At 38.3% G+C, this 18,830-nt stretch overlaps 1 protein-coding gene across 10 annotated transcripts in view; it reads left to right on the top strand.

Moving 5' to 3' along the window:
* Positions 1-18,830, top strand: part of PTPRN2 (protein tyrosine phosphatase receptor type N2) — a 667,916-nt gene that overhangs the window by 284,647 nt on the left and 364,439 nt on the right. For all 10 annotated transcript variants that reach the window (XR_010609958.1, XM_065666790.1, XM_065666798.1 and 7 more), the window contains one exon: positions 12,699-12,778. Coding sequence is in view for 9 of the 10 variants with exons in the window: in XM_065666790.1 (XP_065522862.1) it covers positions 12,699-12,778 (80 nt within the window). In the remaining variant the exon portion in view is untranslated. The remainder of the gene's footprint in view (positions 1-12,698; positions 12,779-18,830) is intronic.

Below are 18,830 nucleotides of genomic sequence, written 5' to 3' on the forward strand. Positions count from 1 at the left end.
CCATTCTTAGCCTCCAGTTAAAAGTGAGATTTTCAGCTGAATATCACATTCTCTGACGGATAGTGCAGTAACACTGATTTTATTATTTTCCTTCTTATTTCTCTCTTTAACCTTGTATGACTTTCCCTATTGCTACTGAAGAACTCTCGCTCTAGATCTCTCTTTCCCCCGTGTTTTGTTCTACTGCTTTGGCTTCTTCCATCAGTTCATCTTAATGGGCATCTTCATCATTTTTGCCTTCTAAAATACCTGAACTCAGAACTCAACTATCCCTTCAGGAGATGTGATAACTTGACCAACAAGTGTGCCTATTTCCATATCTAATTTTTCAATGGAAAACATGTAGCAGGGCACTATATATTAATTGCATAAATCGATGTTTAACTACTGCTGTTGTTGAAGCATAACAAAAATCTTGTTTCGGTTTGTTGTTTTTTTGTTTGTTTCCTACGGTGTTCTTCACTACACTAACAAAATGCTTGACAAACATGAATTGATAATACTTAACTCACATGAGATATCGGGTGTTATTAGGACCATACAGAGCTGGAGTTATGCATGAAGAGATTAACTTAAAGCATTTGCTAATATGAGATATCCAGTCTGATGTCTCAGATTATAACTTATTCAGTGTCTTCTGTTAAGATCTTCACATACTGAGATAGAGATCCCATTGTCTTCAGTTACCATTCTGAGTGTTCAGCAGTCCAAATCAGCTCCCAGTTTAGACAGTTATTTGGTCTGTAAAAAAACATTACCTGAAATTACTTGGCTTCAAATGAATTGAGTCTGAATCTGAACACTGCCATCTTCAAGAAAGGGAAAATGGATGACCCAGGGAATTACAGACCAGTCAGTCTCATCTCTGTGCCTGGCAAAATCTTGGAGCAGATTGTCCTGGAAAGCATGTTAAGGCACATGAAAAACAACAAGGTGGCTGGTGACAGCCAGCATGGCTTCCTAACCTGATCAATTTGGTGGCCTTCTATGATGGGGCTACGGAACTGATGGACAGGGACAGAGCAGTCGACATCATCTACCTGGACTTGTGCAAAGCATTCGACACTGTCCCACATGACATCCTTGTCTCTAAATTGGAAAGACATCAATTTGATAGGTGGACCACTCGGTGGATAAAGAACTGGCTGGATGGCCGCATGTAAAGAGTTGTGATCAATGGCTTGATGTCCAGACTGTAACGAGTGGTGTCCCTCAGTGACCGGTGTTGGGACCTGACTTGTTCAATATCTTTGTTGGTGACATGGACAGTGGGATTGAGTGCACCCTCAGAAAAGCTGCCGATGACACCAAGCTGTGTGGTTCAGTTGATATGCTGAAAGGAAGGAATGCCATCCAGAGGGGCCTTGACATGCTCAAGAGGTGCGCTGATGCCAACTTTCTGAAGTTTAACCATGCCAAGTACAAGGTCCTACACCTGACTCGGAGCAATCCCAGGCACAGCTACAGGTTGGGCAGAGAAGAGATTCAGAGCAGACCTGCAGAGAAGGACTTGGGAGTGCTGGTCGATGAGGAAATGACATGAGCTGGCTTCAGTGTGCGCTTGCAACGCAGAAAGCCAACCATGTACTGGGCTGCATCAGGAGTGTGACAAGCAGGTCCAAGGAGGTGATTCTGCCCCTCTATTCTGCTCTTGTGGGACCTCACCTGGAGTATTGTGTGCAGTTCTGGTGTCCTTAACATAAAAAGGACATGGAACTGTTGGAACAAGTGCAGAGGAGGGCCACAAGGATGATCAGGGGACTGGAGCACCTCCCGTATGAAGAGAGGCTGAGAAAGTTGGGGCTGTTCAGCCTAGAGAAGAGAAGGCTGCGTGGAGACCTCATAGCAGCCTTCCAATATCTGAAGGGGACCTATAAGCATGCTAGGGAGGGACTCTTCCTTAGGGACTGTAGGGATAGGACAAGGGGTAACGGGTTAAAACTTAAACAGGGGAAGTTTAGATTGGATATAAGGAGGAAGTTTCTACGAATCTGAGGCAGAACTGGATGCTACCAGCAGAATTCAAAGTAACAGTAGGACCTTTACATCTTTATTTTTCCATATCTTGTTTCCAGCATAGTTTCTGAAGTCTGATAAAAATGTAGTTGAGGCCCTGAAAATACTGGTCTTCTCTAATACTTGACCTCCATTCATCCTTGGATGTCAGGAATCCTCTTGAAAAAAACAATTTGAAAGTCTTCATCTCTAGACATGAAGCAGACAAGATTGTTTTTTTGTATTATGCTCTAGTATGTCCTTAACATCAACTATGTGTTTTTTACATATTTTTATGTAAACAGCAATCTAAAACAAGCTTGAATTTTGAATACTTACCATGAGGAATGCTACAAGCACATTTTTGCCATGCTTCAAATGTGTCTTTTGAAGTAAGCGAAGGATTACAGATACCTTCCACCTCCTTTTCAAAGAAAAGGCCTTACACAACCATATAATACCTATGATTATCCTTGTTCTTAGGAAGGGCTGAGACGGGCTGGAATAAATACAATTTGAAAAGCCAGCCAACCATCCCAGTGAAAAGAACTTGAATTGAGGAAGATGTCTTAAAATGAAACCAAGTTTGGAGAAGCTTTAAATGCATTCAAATTGGAAGTGTTGGGCAGGCAGACTTACGAGTGGAGCTTCTTGCCTCACCTATTATGAACATGTGCATTGGCTGTAGTATCCTAATAATTCTATATAGGTTTTGTTCATTGTTTGTCATGTTATTTTTCTAACACCTGAAAAACTCAATCAGCCAGTTAATCAGATTCAGTCATCCAGAACCTAAACACTGGAACAGTATTTGGTATTTTCACTTCATCATGCTGATGGATTATGACTTGTAGTATATGTATGCTCTAAATGTGAACAACTCAGGAAATTATTGGTAGCTTGAGAGGCAGTATAATGTGAGAGAGGATTATTTAAGCACTGAGCAGTAGTTGGACAGGTAGTACAGTATCTTGTTAGGTTTGTATTTACAAACTTCCCTCCACTGTGCAGATTATCCGTGATTCCTTTCTCCTTGATTCGGTGTAATTAATCTTTTCTTGTGTTGTATGTTAAACACCTGTGGATTGATATTCTTTCAATGATTTTTCTAGATTGGTAGATCCTGGATTCTGCCTCTGTGCCATTTAGCTTTACCAAGAGGAATGTTCTAATACTGTGCTTATAAAAAAACATATAGTCCATCCTTCTCTCCTTAGGATGCTGTAGTATAAACTAACAATAGTTTGAATTTTTATTTCCATTCCATTTATTATCCAGAAATTAAGCAACATTTTTATTTAAATTTGAACTGTGCTATATGGTTGCTCTCAATAAAAAGATATACCTTTCAGAAAACTTGCGCAATATTTGTCATCTGTTCTATGATTTTAAATAGCAAACCAACAGACTAAGGCTATTTGGCATAATGTTGTTTAAAATGTTATAAAAGCATAACTCAGAAATAATGGAACCACTTTTATTCAAACTTGACTTCTTCCACAGATTTAATGAGTCTGGAAAACAAATTGTCTGAAATGTACTGCTGTAACTCATTGTATGCAGGCTTTTATAAGAAATTACATTGTGTTTTCTGGTACATATTGTCTTATTTGACAAGTAATTTATAAAATAAAGATACATCAATTTTTAAGGGAACGAGGATAAGGAAACAAAAATAAGGTGGAATTTTCAACTATGCATTCCTTTACTTAAACATGAGTGATGTCTCAACCTTAGCATTACATTAGTCTTGTGGCTTTTTCCCCTGAGGTACAATATATTTTGTGTGCTTTTCTTTAATAAATGTGCATATAACCAAGATCATTTTGCCTTCTCTGCTGTAACGTTCCTTCTAGAAAAATATAAAAATACATTAAAATAACAAGAAGGATTTTGGCCTTCAGCATTTTATGAATTCTAGGTGACAAAACAGAAAGACCTTAAAAATCTAGGGAGGCTCTTTTAAATAAAAATGTACAAAGTTTGGCTTTACATTACAACATTTCATCTCATTAAATCAGAGGATTTGCACCTTTGTAATATAAAGCAGAATGAAATCCAGTGTTGCAGATACATGTCCATGTACTCATGGATCACTACTCAAGGTTTTAACAGAGAAGTGAGCTTCTGATGTTTATCTGTCTTTTTTTTTTAACTTCATATTTCTCTACTACTCATCTCTCTGTGTGACTGAGAATGCCATCATATTCCTTTTATAATAAAGTTCATAACATTATAGGGTAGGCAGGATATATTCCTTTGTCTCATGCAAGTCACTGAATATGTGCTAGTGCATTTAATTTATATAACATTTTGCATATTATTAACAGGTAACCATAGCCATTTTACAGATGGGTAAATTGAAACACAAGACAATTTGCCTGATTTTCCCTAAGATGGTACAGAACTTGGTGACAGATATGAGAATAGAAACAGAGAACTGTGATTCTCACTCTTGCACTAAAGCTTGGTCCACAAATAGAATAACTAATATTAGAAATGGAAAAAGTTTATAATGCAAAATTTTGTTTAAAAGAATAGTACCTTATAAGAAATATACCAAATTAATCTTACATCTATGCCTTTCTTGGTCCTCCAGCCCTTGGCTAACTGATCATCCTACGTACACAAACACGCACCTTTTTTTTTTTTCCTCTCTTTTGTCACCTGGATGGATGGATTGCATGAATATTACAGACCTGCTCACCCAGCTGAAAAAAAAAAATAATTCTTCTGTAGTTTTTTACACCCTAGCCAGTAAATATCTCAAATCTAGACCTATGAGCTGCACCATGATCTGGCTGCAAAGGGTTTGTATTCCCTAGGAGCCATAAAGGCAGTTGGAGCAAATATGCATCTGTAGGTGCAACCAAAAGAGCTGAATAAATTCCATCTTTGCAAAACAAATGTCCCTACCTCACAGCCAAATGGGGAAGCCCAAGAACAAATGTGGTTTCTCCTCAGAGCCAAAGAAGCAGCAAACAGGTTCTTAAAAGGGTAAGCAGGAAGGCTCTGGTTGTAGCGCTCAGAGTTCTGTAGCTCTTTGGTTTGGGGCTGTAGCAAAGTTTGGGTGTTTTGATCTTAGGTTGTGCTGCCTAATCCTCATGAAAGAAATTTGTGATCTATCTGGCTCCTATCAAAGCTATAAGCATGCTGAACTCTGCAAAAGTCCTAATACATGAGTCCTGATCTTCATTAATTTTTAAAAGTCACTTGTGCAAACTGAGCGTAGGGTGAATATCATCCCAGTGGACAGATTTTATATGTGATTGCTACAGACTCCCCTAACAAAGGTGTGCAGAGGGTAAGTAGACCTGAACTCAGTAAAATGCATTGAATGCTTACTGTCTAAAAATGAAAACTGTCTGTTGTTTGCGTACCAGGCAGACTAAGGTATAAAGAAGAAGAATGAAAGTGTAAATAGAAAAAATAGACTATAATTAACTTTTCTTGGTGTGTTTTTTTTTTTTTTTTTTTTTAATGATATATCTATTTTATCTTTCAGCTTAAATCTTTGGGGAATGAAAGAAAAATTTAAGCAGCATTTTGAAACCCATTTCCCAATCTCTCAGGGTCCACACACTCTTTTGCTGTAAAAAATTATGCACTTGTATGATTTGTTCTTTTAAATACTGTAATTAAGAACCTTATTTGCATTGCGGGCAATGCTGGCAACTTTCATGTACTCAGCGTGTTGAAAATGTCAAGTTTCATGGCTTGTGACAGATTAATAGAAAAATTATTTTAAAACTCTGCAAATTATTCATAGATATTGAGTAATCATAAAAAGTTGCTTTTTGTGAAGAATAAAAATAGGACAAACTGAGCATAACATCAGTCTCTGAATTGAGCGTTGTCTATTTTGAAATCATTTAAATTGTAGGTTTAGCAAAATAATCTTCACCTGAGATGAAGCGAGTTGTAAAATCTTTAAAATACTCTTTCACTGCCTTTTACGCTGTAAATAGTAACAGTGTACTTAGCACATTTTTTGATGCATATAGATTAAATTATTAAAATTAATCATTAATGTAAAATAATTTAAAGTCCATCATTTAGTATTGGTTGGTATCAGAGACCCACCAAACATGAACTGCTGTTTTTGGAAAGCATCCTTTTCTGGACCAGTAATCCCTTTTCTGTGACTTTACTCTTGAAATTAATCTAATGACAGTAGTGTGTCAGTCAGGATACATTCCATTATTTGGACACCTAATACTGTCCTGTTCTCTCCCTGAAATGATCAGTGCTAAGTGAGTCATGGAGTGACTTCATGGAGCATCATTTCAGGGAGAGAGGAGGGCACTACAAGGTGTCCAAATAATTACCTGATTTATGAAGGCTGTAGATGTAGCTTTCAGATGTAAGTCTGAGCTGCAACTGTCAAATCCAGACCTAAGTTTTGTCTCCATGCAATTACATTTGCAAGAAGTGATTGCTCTGAAGCTGTCAATCTACCTAATCTTTATGGTCCATCCATTGCACCTCAGCGAGCTGCATGGTGTAAACCACACTAATGAAATGCAAGTGGTGATAGAAAATCAACCACTAACTGGTGAGCTCTGTATTTAATGTCTTTCCCTTAGCAGAGATTTTGCTTTCTCATCTTTAGTGCTTGGTTATTGTCAGACATAAGGTGTAATGTTAGTAGAAAAAATCCTTAACTTTCCCTGTCTGTGCTAGCTATGGTTTTAGTACAGGACCACATTTCTGTAGACAGTGTTGCAAGCAAACAGTTCATGCTTAGTGTATATAAAGGGTATAAATATGAATAGAGAATATATTTTTGGCTGCATTGCAGCATGTTGTGGCACACTCTGTGTCATTCTGCAGTTTAAGGAGCATGTTAAGAGTTTCCAGAGAAAGGCTCAAGAAACTCAATTTGCTAAAAGAAAAAAAAAAGATTGTTTGAATTGATCACAGTCTGTAAATACATACATGTCAATAGAAATGTGAGAATGCATACAGCTGTACATCAATGTTTGTTCACTTCAGGTGCAAAATGAAGCAAATCTTTGAACAGTAAAGATATTAAAGAGTGAAAGATGTGTGACTTTTTAGTATTAAGTCTGGGTACTGATCAATATTCTCTACTCAACAGTTCAGAGAAGTTAGTTTGTAATAGGTTAGTACATCACATCCTTCACAGATTTCCTGAATCTGAAGTTTAGTCAGAGACCTGCTTATGTAATATAAATAGAGTATGATGCAAAGCTTCACAAAATAAATTTCAGTCAACATTTGTGGTCAAGAATGTTGATGAAAACCTGAATCAAGTGGTCAATGAATTTACAGCTGGTCTGAGTAACAGAAGAACAAAATAGCCAGTGTACATTTCTTAATCTATTTATTTATTACATGACAATGACCAGCTGCAATTTTCTGCCTTTGATTTGCTCTGTAAATCATGTTGTATAAACATACTGTATTACAAAAGTGCCTCTTTTAATTATGTGTGTTTCCCCATTAACTTGCTTTGACGTAAGTATGTTTATGTGCCCGTATAGATCACATTTACAGCAGTATGAGTATTTTAATTTTTCCAAAATTGAGAGGGAAGAGGAGACTTCAGTGCAATATAAACAATGGATATAAGCTTCAAATTCCTAAACACAGTAAGCACAGAAATGTGTACACATTGCAAGTCATTAGTTCAAGCCCACCAAACATTTCCTGAGACAATTACCTTCGCTGCTATAAAATTTACTTTGCACAATCCTCTGGAGCGTTACTAATTGCTTTTCTTAACCTCCAGAGATTAAAGGATTTTGAAATGAACATATAGACAAGTACTGACTCTAATTTCAAAACTAAGCTTTATTAAGGCAAGCTCTGTTTTATGAAATAGGGTCATTAAGAGAATGTTTAATGTTAGAAATATTCAATCCTCATCTCCTCATCCTTCTCCAGTCTTGAGATACTGTGCTCTGCTAGTGTTTCTCTTTTAAATACAGCAGTATTTTAAAGTACAGCAGTGGAACCTTCATTCATTTCCATCTGGCATCAGCTCTGCCTTCAAGAATACACATAGCCATGTTGGCACTTGTTTCTCAAATCCTTTTCCACTAGGGGGTATGATAGACTGTGACTGTATTTTGCAGTAAACCTTCTGTATGATAGCGTAACATCAAAGTATACACATGTGGGGGCGAAGAACAGGCATGCAAAGCTGGGTACGTAATTTATGGAGATTTTAATCCTGTCATTCATAAATATAATTATAACCTACGGCTTGAAAGTGATATGGACCTTGCCATATTGATCATGCTTAGGCTCTGTTTATTCAGATCACTCGTTGACAGGCAAAATATCAGAAAAGTGTTGTTAGTAAAACAATTAATGAAAGGAAATACTTCTATTTTGCACAAAGAATATTGTTTGTTTCTGTGTGTGTTGTATACCCTCCCACCTTCAGATGGGAAATATAAACCCAAGGGGAGGGCATATTATTAAATCAGCAATCAACCTTCAAGTCATTTTGGTATAAACACTGTAATTATTTCATCTCTAGTAAACAGAATGTAAGACAACAGCACATAAGGGTGACAATTTGCAATATGCTTTGAATGTCTTTGTTAAAAAACCCTAAACTATTATGGCTGAAGGCAACATTATTGAAATTTAATAAAAAATGAGCAGAATTTGTGACAGCCAACAGAGGGGGTAATTAGTCAGTAAATTTCAAGTAATAAATTTAGCAGGTCATTGCAGTAGACCTGACATTTTGCATGGGGAGAAGTTACTGTTTATTAGCCTTGAAGCCAGAACTGCTTACCTTTATTCAAAAAAGCATCATAACAAAGTATTAGAAAAAAATGATGTGTGATTATGGTAGTATGGTCCAGATGCCTTCTAAAACTCACAATCTTCCTTTATTTAGGTGGATGTAAGTTCCATTGTGTCAGAAGAGTCAACTACCAGTTTACACAGGTGTAACTGTAGTAGCATACAGCTTGGGGGGGGGGGGGGGAATAGAAAAAAATCAGAGATAAAATAATGTCTTTCTAGATTAAATGTGTGACTACCTATCATTTTTAATCTCAGTTGCAGCATATGCAGGTCTTGGATGTAGGCTATATTTCAGCCTGGACATTGGGGTTTATATTTCTGATTGCTTTCACCTACAAAGCTAGTGGGGGGCTGACATGATGTAACCTGCCTGCCAGGAGGGATTCCTCTGCTCACTGCTGGCAACCTTCCTGATGTGTGGGAATGGTTTGTCTGCAAGTCATCAGGTCATAAACAGTTATGTGCACTTTAGGGAGCCTCCATATTTAGAGTTATGTAAAGACAATTGACATTAATATTAGCTGGGCTTCAGAGGCTTTGACAGCTGCAGACGAAAAGCCATCTCATCTATCTAATTTAAAGTACCTGGTTAGGAAATATCAAGGATACATTTTATATATCTTAAAACCTTTTCTCAGGCTAGTTGCCCTCTTTTTAAAAGCTTTTTAAAAATACTTTGCAGTCAAATAATCACTGGTTTTGTTTAAATGTTCTCATCCAACACATAATGAACAGTGAGGAATTCCCCAAAGGGCATCTATTGTTATTGAAATGTTTATTTATTGAGTGCTTTTGCCAGAAGCCCCCCATGAGAAAATCTCATTTTATGAGCTCCTGAAGCAGTCAGTTCCCAAAACATAGAGCAGAAATGCAATTTTGACCAAGTAATCTCGAGGTCTTTTGTTTGCTTTCAAATAAACAGCATAATACCAATATGCAAAAACTTGTGACAAGATCTGTTTTATTTTCTGTATTTTTAAAATATTCCTAGTGAAGCTGTGCTTATGTAGTGCTTGGGTGATTCCTTACCTTCAAGCATTTAGTTGCTACAGTAGTGAAAAACAGTTTCCCACATAGCAGCATAGGAGCGAGTATTTTAAATGATTCTGTGGTTTCCTCTTTCCTGCACAAGAACAGTGTTAAACCAATATCATCCCTCTTGCATAAGGAATTTTTTTACCACCCAGTTTTTGCTCTTCATTTCCCTAAATTTTCTCATCAGCAGTGCTTGTGGCAATGTGAACATGGGCACAACTTGGATCCTGTTGTGTTCCTGGATTATCCAGGTGGCTTCAATAGAGAATAGTGTGATGATCCCTGCTAGGCTTCACTCTGAAATCCCTGGCTCTCACTGCCTGAGCTGGATCACTGAAATGATCCAGTTTTAATCTTTATGATTTTAATTATGCTGTGAAGTGCATAGCTGCAGTGGGCAAAGCAGGAGGTCAGCTGAGGGGATAGTGAGCTCTGGGCCAGAGGTAGAAGCAAAAAACTCAGGCAAAGGAAGAAGGGAAGGAAACTTTTTTACGTCTTCGCTGATAAGGTTGGAGTGTAACTACGCTGTGCTTGAAAGTCAGCTATAAAGGACTGTGCAGTGTAAATTTTGGGGAAAATATCTATAGTTTTTCTTTTTTCACCCTATCTTTGTCATGGTACAGCTATAGACTAGGCTGGTGCTTGCTTTTATTTAAAGCAGACTGCTAATTATACTGTAAATGTCTGAGCAGCCAGAGAGGAATCATGATTTCTCTCAGGCTTGCAATGCAGAAAGGACAATGCAAGATTAGTTATATTCAGGGAATAGTATCATGGAACTCCCAGATGCCTTTTACGACTGATTATCTCAGTGTTAGTGACAGAATCGGGGAATGGCCTGAATTCTTGTAAAGCAGTTACCTCAAATAAAACATACTTTGCAATTGTTGACTATCATAACCTAAAATATTATTTAAATTATGCTGATAAATGCTTTATAATTGCCTGATATTATTAAAATACATTTCCTGTACGTTAATAACTTGGCATCTGGATTGTCCTTTAGCAATAAAATCTCTGTTTTCTCTTTCTCTCCCCATCCCAAGAGTATTTAGAGAAAAAATGATTGATTAATGACAGTTCCTATTAACTCCAGAATAAAATGTGCACAGTGCATGTTTTGCTAGTAAAAGATTAAAGGATGCTTCTTAGTCTTATTCTGATTCCCTTTCTGACCTCAAAGCAAAGTCTTATAGTTAATAATAGATATTTTTCTTCCTGAAATGGAAAAAGTTTAAAGGTATTTCTGTCATGACAGGACAAGGGGTAATGGGTTAAAACTTAAACAGGGGAAGTTTAAATTGGATATAAGGAGGAAATTCTTTCCTGTTAGGGTGGTGAGACACTGGAATCGGTTGCCCAGGGAGGTTGTGAGTGCTCCATCCCTGGCGGTGTTCAAGGCCAGGTTGGATGAAGCCTTGTGTGGGATGGTTTAGTGTGAGGTGTCCCTGCCTATGTCAGGGGGGTTGGAACTAGATGATCTTGAGGTCCTTTCCAACCTTAACTATTCTATGATTCTAGTCTATGTTTCTATTAAGCACACTTCATTAACTGCTCTCCGTTGTATGAATGCAAAATATTAACATGTTAGTAAAGGAATAATTTAATACTTCATTTCAAGCCCTATAACAGAAATATTTTTCAAGTTCTTTCTTTCATGAGGAAGTTTTCCAGACTTCATTCTCTCGTAAAACACAGCTACAGGAGGTCAAAACACATTGCAAGTATGGTTCCAGCCGATATTCTTCACCTTTTAAGCAGTGTCATTATTCATAGTATGAGTTTAATTCTTTTCACTGATTATGTGAATAATAAAAACTTAGGAACTCACATAATACATAGTATGTAATTAAATTTTTATAATAGTACCAATTTTTGTCTTTATTGACCCCTTGTACTTTTCTCCTCTGTATATTACAGTTTCTATAGTCTCCTGGAAATTTTCTTCAAAAATACATTTACTATATTTATGTATGTGTGTATTTTTCTTATGTTTATCATATATATGTACTTTAGTGTAGTTTTAAGCATATCAGAACTGATATTTCTTCATTCCTTTCATCAGATGTGCATCTAAGTTGGATATTATTAGGATGGGTGGAAAATTAATGCAAAATTACATATATGGAATTATTTTTCTTTAAAAATGCACCATGAAAATTTTTGTGAAACCCTGAGTAGTTTTCTCTACTGTTGTTCATCTGGCTAATCAGTAAATTTGTAAATGCCTTACAGATTTTGATGCTATAAACAACTATCAAGCTACACCCAAAAAGGTTGCCACAGAGTCATAATTTTCCCTCATAAATTATTTGAAGAGGTGACTACCCCTGTTGTTAAAAGATAAATACTTTGTGATATCTTTTTGTTCAAAACCAGCCATTGGATCAGATATGTCCAAAATCTTTCCCCACACATATTCTTGCAGAACATGGTGAAGATAAATATTCCGAGTTTCTTTACAGTCCCTCTGACTTACAGTTATGACAACAGGACTAAGCTTTTATTGATGTTAGATATATTAAATTTGAAATGACGTGTAATCTTTGGATGCTGAATTCCAGTGATGATCTAGGCTGTACTTGGGTGAATAACAATTTAAGTGCCTCTATTTTGCTATCTTCATAGCAAGAATATTATTTACAGGAGTGTTCTGTTTTGAAGTTTTGTTCATGTTGTCGAAATTCTTTCAGACAGGCACAAGATAGGCATAAGAAACCACAAGAGGTATAAAAATGTTTGCAGATGTAGCTAATGAAGCAAAAGGATGAAGGCTAAATGGTATCTTAATAGGTTCTCTTTAAAAACCTATTTTGATAAGGAATATTCTGCCATGTCTCTTGATTATGAATCTCACATCTTTTAATAATCTCTTCCAGTGTGCTGGGACCAGCTGTGACCTTCAGAGTGCACTCAAACCTCGAAAACATTTCAACCGCAGATGTTGCCAAAGCAGCAGGTAAGTCCTTGTCCTCCGTTCACAAACTGTAACCTCCCACGTGTGCATTTTCATGAGCAGTAGCACTGCAAACAACACAGAGACATCTCATTCTCCCAGAAGATTGACATTTAAGAAGGGGGACAGTCAAGAGGTGAGTGGCACATATGGGAAATTGAAGTGTAACATCTCTGAGTCAATTAAAACTGCCTGAGACTTCTTTTTTTTGTCAAGGAAATGGATTAATTGAAGACTTGCAGTCAAGGCCCAACATGTCGAAAAGCTCCTCAGTGTTGTCATGAACTCATAACACCAGATTGGTTATTTGTAAATGAGCATATAATACCTGTGCTTTTTCCAATACTTTTTTTCAGGGAACAAAAATGTTGCTACATCTTAGCCTGGATTTCTGGATCAAAAGATGGTAGAAATATATCTTTGTGTGCTGTTTAGGTAACTTCAATGCAAATTAATCTTGGGAGTAAATGTGTTTCTGGAGCTACCACTGTTCTGACTCTGGCTGGCTTCTTGTCAACTTGTCAACTAGCTTAATTATGAAGTTTTCACTGCAAGAAATAATTCATGCAAAGTAACTATACTGCTAACCTATTTGCCTCCAAATTACTCAATTTTAACTGTTTTTTAATGTTTTAAAAATTCTGAACAAACAAATTGTAAAGTTGCTCGAAAAGAGAAACAAAAGAAGTTAATTTAAATCCACACTGGGAGCCCAGGATTGTCTATTAAGTTTTTCTTTTGCTTCACCGTGGATCAGTTTAGTTATAGAAAGAACTTCATTAGTTCCCATGCCAGAACTTTCCTCTGCAAGACCTGTAGAAGAAAGGTGTTGTTAACTGGTGATTAGAGAGTATCAAATGTGATACGATTTTTCTTAAAAGGGTTTAATATGCCAAAAAGCCATAGATGTGTATTGTCAAAACTAGTAAATAATAGCAATAATTATTCAATTATGGGAACCTGAATGTGTATGATATACCAGCAAAAAATTAATGTGTCTTTTTTATAGCAATGACCTGCCTTGTAAACCTGTTGAATCTCTCTGAAGGGATCAACAAATATGATGCAACTGGTAAAGCTTGCCTGGATTGCTGAAGACTTTTAACAAGGTTTTCACCTAGAAGTTTCTAGGGAAACTAATTGTTTCTTAGAATATGGAATATGGAACATGAACATGGTGGATCAGCAATTGGGAAGAAGCAGAGATTAGGAATAAATTATTTGTTTTCTCAGGCTAGAGACAGCAGAGAGGTTGAAGGACCTCTGCTGGTACTGTGCCATTCAACATAAATGAGTTGGGAAAGACAACGAGCAGTATGATGAGAAATCCTGCTAATAATATTAAACTATTGACAGTCTTAAAGGTGAAAGTTTATCTTAGAATTATATTAAAGCCTTACCAGACTGAGTGACTGAACTCAAAATCACAGATGAAATTCTTTGTAAACTAGTGTAAAATGCATATGGAGAAAAAAAATAGCTTTTCGTATGAAGTTATAGGTTTAAATAGACCATTAATCCTCTGGAGTAAGAACTTAGTATAGTAACAGGCAATTTAATGAAAATAACAGTTCAGTCTTCATCATCAGTTTACGTGAGAGAGCAACTAGAATGTATTGAGTTCTGTCCGGGGTCGGATGAGGAGCAAGTGGAATGTCTGTGGGTACGAATCAAGGGGCAGACTGGCACGGGTGATACAGTTGTGGGGGTCTATTACAGACCTCCTGATCAGGATGAAGGAGTTGATGAGGCTTTCTACAGGCAACTGGAAGTAGCCTTGCGACTACATGCCTTAGTCGTCGTGGGGGACTTTAACTACCCCGATATTTGCTGGAAGACTCACACAGCCAGTCATTCACAGTCTAGGAGGTTCCTCGAGTGCATTGATGATAATTTCTTAATGCAAATGGTGGACGTACCAACTAGGAGAGCAGCGCTGCTAGATTTAGTACTCGCCAACAAGGAGGGTTTGGTCGAAGTGGTGACGGTCAATGGCAGCCTTGGCTGCAGTGACCATGAGATGGTGGAGTTTAGGATCCTGTGTGGGAGGAATAGAATACCTAGCAAAGCCACAGTTCTGGATTTCCGAAGGGCCAACTTTGGCCTCTTCAGTCAACTGCTAAGGGAAGTCTCATGGGAAAGTGTACTAGGCGGTAAAGGGGCTCAAGATAGTTGGTTAGCATTCAAGGACCGCTTCTTCCAAGCTCAGGATCGGAGCGTCCCAATGAGTAGGAAGTCAAGTAAGGGATCTAGGAGACCGGCGTGGTTAAACAAGGAGCTGCTGGGCAAACTCAAGTGGAAAAGGAGAATCTATGGATTATGGAAGGAGGGGCTGGCCGCTTGGGAGGAATATGGGACAGTTGTTAGAGGATGTAGGGAGGCAATTAGGACAGCTAAGGCCTCCTTGGAACTCAATCTTGCTAGTCGGGTTAAAGACAATAGAAAGGGCTTCTTCAAATACATAGCAAATAAAACTAACACAAGAGGCAATATAGGCCCACTGCTGAACGAAGTGGGTACCCTGGAGACAGAGGATATAAAGAAGGCAGAGGTGCTGAATGCCTTCTTTGCCTCTGTCTTTACTCCTGCAGACTCTCCCCGAGGGCCCCGGATTTCTATAGCCCCAGAAGGAGTCAGGACAAAGGAGGAGTTTGCTTTGGTAGATGAGGATTGGGTTAGGGATCAGCTATGCAAACTGGACATCTGTAAATCGATGGGTCCGGATGGAATGCACCCACGGGTGCTGAGGGAGCTGGCGGAGGTCATTGCTAGGCCACTTTCCATCATCTTTGGTAAGTCGTGGGAAATGGGCGAGGTGCCTGAGGATTGGCGGATGGCAAAGGTCACACCAATCTATAAGAAGGGCAAGAAGGAGGACCCGGGTAATTATAGACCGGTCAGCCTTACCTCCATCCCTGGAAAGATGATGGAACAACTTATTCTTGACTCCATCACTAGGCATATCAAGGATGAGGGGGTCATTAAGAACAGCCAACATGGTTTTATGAGGGGGAAGTCATGTATGACCAACCTTATAGCCTTCTATGAGGAAGTGACTAGGTGGAGGGATGATGGTAGAGCGGTAGATGTAGTTTTTCTTGATTTCAGTAAGGCATTTGATACTGTCTCCCACAGCATCCTCATAGATAAGCTAAGGAAGTGTGGGCTTGACGATCAAGTAGTGAGGTGGATCGAGAACTGGTTGAAAGGAAGAAGGCAGAGAGTTGTGGTCAATGGCGCAGAATCTAGCTGGAGGTCTGTGACTAGTGGAGCTCCTCAGGGGTCGGTGCTGGGACCAGTGCTGTTTAATATTTTCATCAATGACCTGGATGAGGGAACTGAGTGCACCCTCAGCAAGTTTGCTGATGACACAAAACTGGGAGGAGTGGCTGACACACCAGAGGACTGTGCTGCCATTCAGCGAGACCTGGACAGGCTGGAGAGTTGGGCGGGGAGAAACTTGATGAAATTTAACAAGGGCAAGTGTAGAGTCTTGCATCTGGGGAAGAACAACCCCATGTACCAGTACAGGTTGGGGGTTGACCTGCTGGAAAGTAGTGAAGGGGAAAGGGACCTGGGGGTCCTGGTGGATAGGAGGATGACCATGAGCCAGCAATGTGCTCTTGTGGCCAAGAAGGCAAATGGCATCTTAGGGTGCATTAGAAAGGGAGTGGTTAGTAGGTCAAGAGAGGTTCTCCTCCCCCTCTACTCAGCCTTGGTGAGGCCGCATCTGGAATATTGCGTCCAGTTCTGGGCCCCTCTGTTCAAGAAGGACAGGGAATTGCTTGAAGGAGTCCAGCGCAGAGCCACAAAGATGATTAAGGGAGTGGAACATCTCCCTTATGAGGAGAGGCTGAGGGAGCTGGGTCTCTTTAGCTTGCAAAAGAGGAGACTGAGGGGTGACCTCATCAATGTTTACAAATATGTAAAGGGTAGGTGTCAGGATGATGGAGCTAGGCTTTTTTCAGTGATATCCAGTGATAGGACAAGGGGCAATGGGTGTAAACTGGAACATAGGAAGTTCCACGTTAACATCAGGAAGAACTTCTTTACTGTAAGAGTGACAGAGCACTGGAACAGGTTGCCCAGGGGGGTTGTGGAGTCTCCTACACTGGAGATATTCAAGGCCCGCCTGGACAAGTTCCTGTGTGATGTACTGTAGGTTACCCTGCTCTTGCAGGGGGGTTGGACTAGATGATCTTTTTAGGTCCCTTCCAACCCTTGGGATTCTGTGATTCTGTGATCAGTTGTAAAAGGAAAGTGTTTTTAAGCAAGAAATAGAAAACTGAACAACATTTTTTTCTTGCATGTATTTATGGCATACAGTGCTGATTCTCATACTTCAGAGGGTTTGGAAGCTCTGGTTGAAATGGAAAGATACAGAGAAAGACAGAATACTGTCAGTATGACATATCTTACACAGAACAAATGGTGAAATAAGGCAGAAAACTATATTTTGGAAAAAGATGCACATGGTATGAGAAAGGTCTATCGAGTCCAGCGTGGTACAGTGAATGTGGACAGGATTGTGCAGTTTTGCAGTGCAAGAACAGATGAAACTGGCAGAAGGCAGGTTGAAAATAAATCAGAATGCAGTTTGTAGTTTTGCCTGCTGTAGTTAATGAAGCTTACATGTATTCAAAAATTTGCATATTAACAAGTTCATGGAACAGACATGCACTGAAATTTAGCAAGTCCATAGGAACCTTGTCAAATTCAGGAGGTTCCTGATGTGTCCTGGCCTGTTCCTAGCAATCTACTCTTAAATGTAGAAACGTTGTGACTAATTTCAGCGAAAGTCAAGACGTAACAGTAGTTTTTTTCTTACCACTGTTATCAAAGTAGTTGTTTTCAACTTCTTTAGCTTAAATATTGCTGATGTAGGGATATTCTGGAGACAAAACCTTTGTCACTCCAGAGTAAGTTCTACAGATTCGCCAACTTAAATTAATCTTTTATATTGTAATTTTAGCTATTCTATATATTAATATCCCAGGCATTTCATTCTGTTTGTTTAGCGCATTAAAATATTCAGGCTTTGATGGCTGCAGAAAAGTTTATAGGAGTCTTGCATCAGCTCCTCTCAGAGCCATGGCCATAATATTGTTCTAACTAAACTTTGTGTTTGCCGTTTACAAAAACAACCCCTCACAATTCTATCTAGCTGTCAAACATTTTAAATTCAAAAAGTATGTAATTTTTCTTTTCTAACCCATAATTAAGGTTGCAGAAGCTTGTCAATGTATTAGCTAATCAGTTCATTTATTTTGAGCAAAATTCTTACTTGTTGATCTCTAAAGCCAAACATAAATTCAGCTAAAAGATCAACAGCAATATATAGTTAGGTAAGACCTTTTTCCAGGCCTTAACTGTAATCAGAAATTTTGAAAGTAAACAGTGTCTTGACCCAAAAGCATTCCAAAAACTTAATTTACCAGAGGAAAACAAAGCAGAATAAATAAGTACGTACTCCCAGGATAGGCACAGATAGGCGCATAACTCCCTGCTGTACTGCTATTAGGTACCTTAACATCCAGCCACGAACTCTGAAAGCAGAACTTGTTTACAGAAAATGAATAGACCAAACTGGCAGAAGAATTTTACTATCCATCACATCCTGAGAAACAAAAATGATTTAGAAACTGGGATAATCAGATGCCATAATTATGGGAATGTAAATTATCCAATTTGCAAAAGGGAGTCTATTTTTGCAGATGTGAAGTACATGCATCTCTCACCAGTATCCACAGGAACATTTTTTTCTGCAGCAGTTTAATCTTATTATTAATGTAGTCTATATGTTTTGTAAGGAAAATGGATAAACTCTCTGTTTTTCTTGCATTATTTAGCTTTAAATATAGGGAACTATATTAAAAGTTTTCTATCCTTACCTATGGAGCTTGACAAATGTACAGGTTGGAGAAGGCATGGAACTCTTTAGCAACTAGGCAAATAGATGACTAACTTAGAATATCTATTAAGAAACAGAGATATGGAAGTATGATAATAAAAATTGTTTCTATGTTTTCTTGGTGTTTGAGATCTGTTCTTCTTG

The sequence above is a fragment of the Lathamus discolor genome, chromosome 2 (assembly GCF_037157495.1).
Source record: "Lathamus discolor isolate bLatDis1 chromosome 2, bLatDis1.hap1, whole genome shotgun sequence".
NCBI classification, from domain to species: Eukaryota; Metazoa; Chordata; class Aves; order Psittaciformes; family Psittacidae; genus Lathamus; species Lathamus discolor.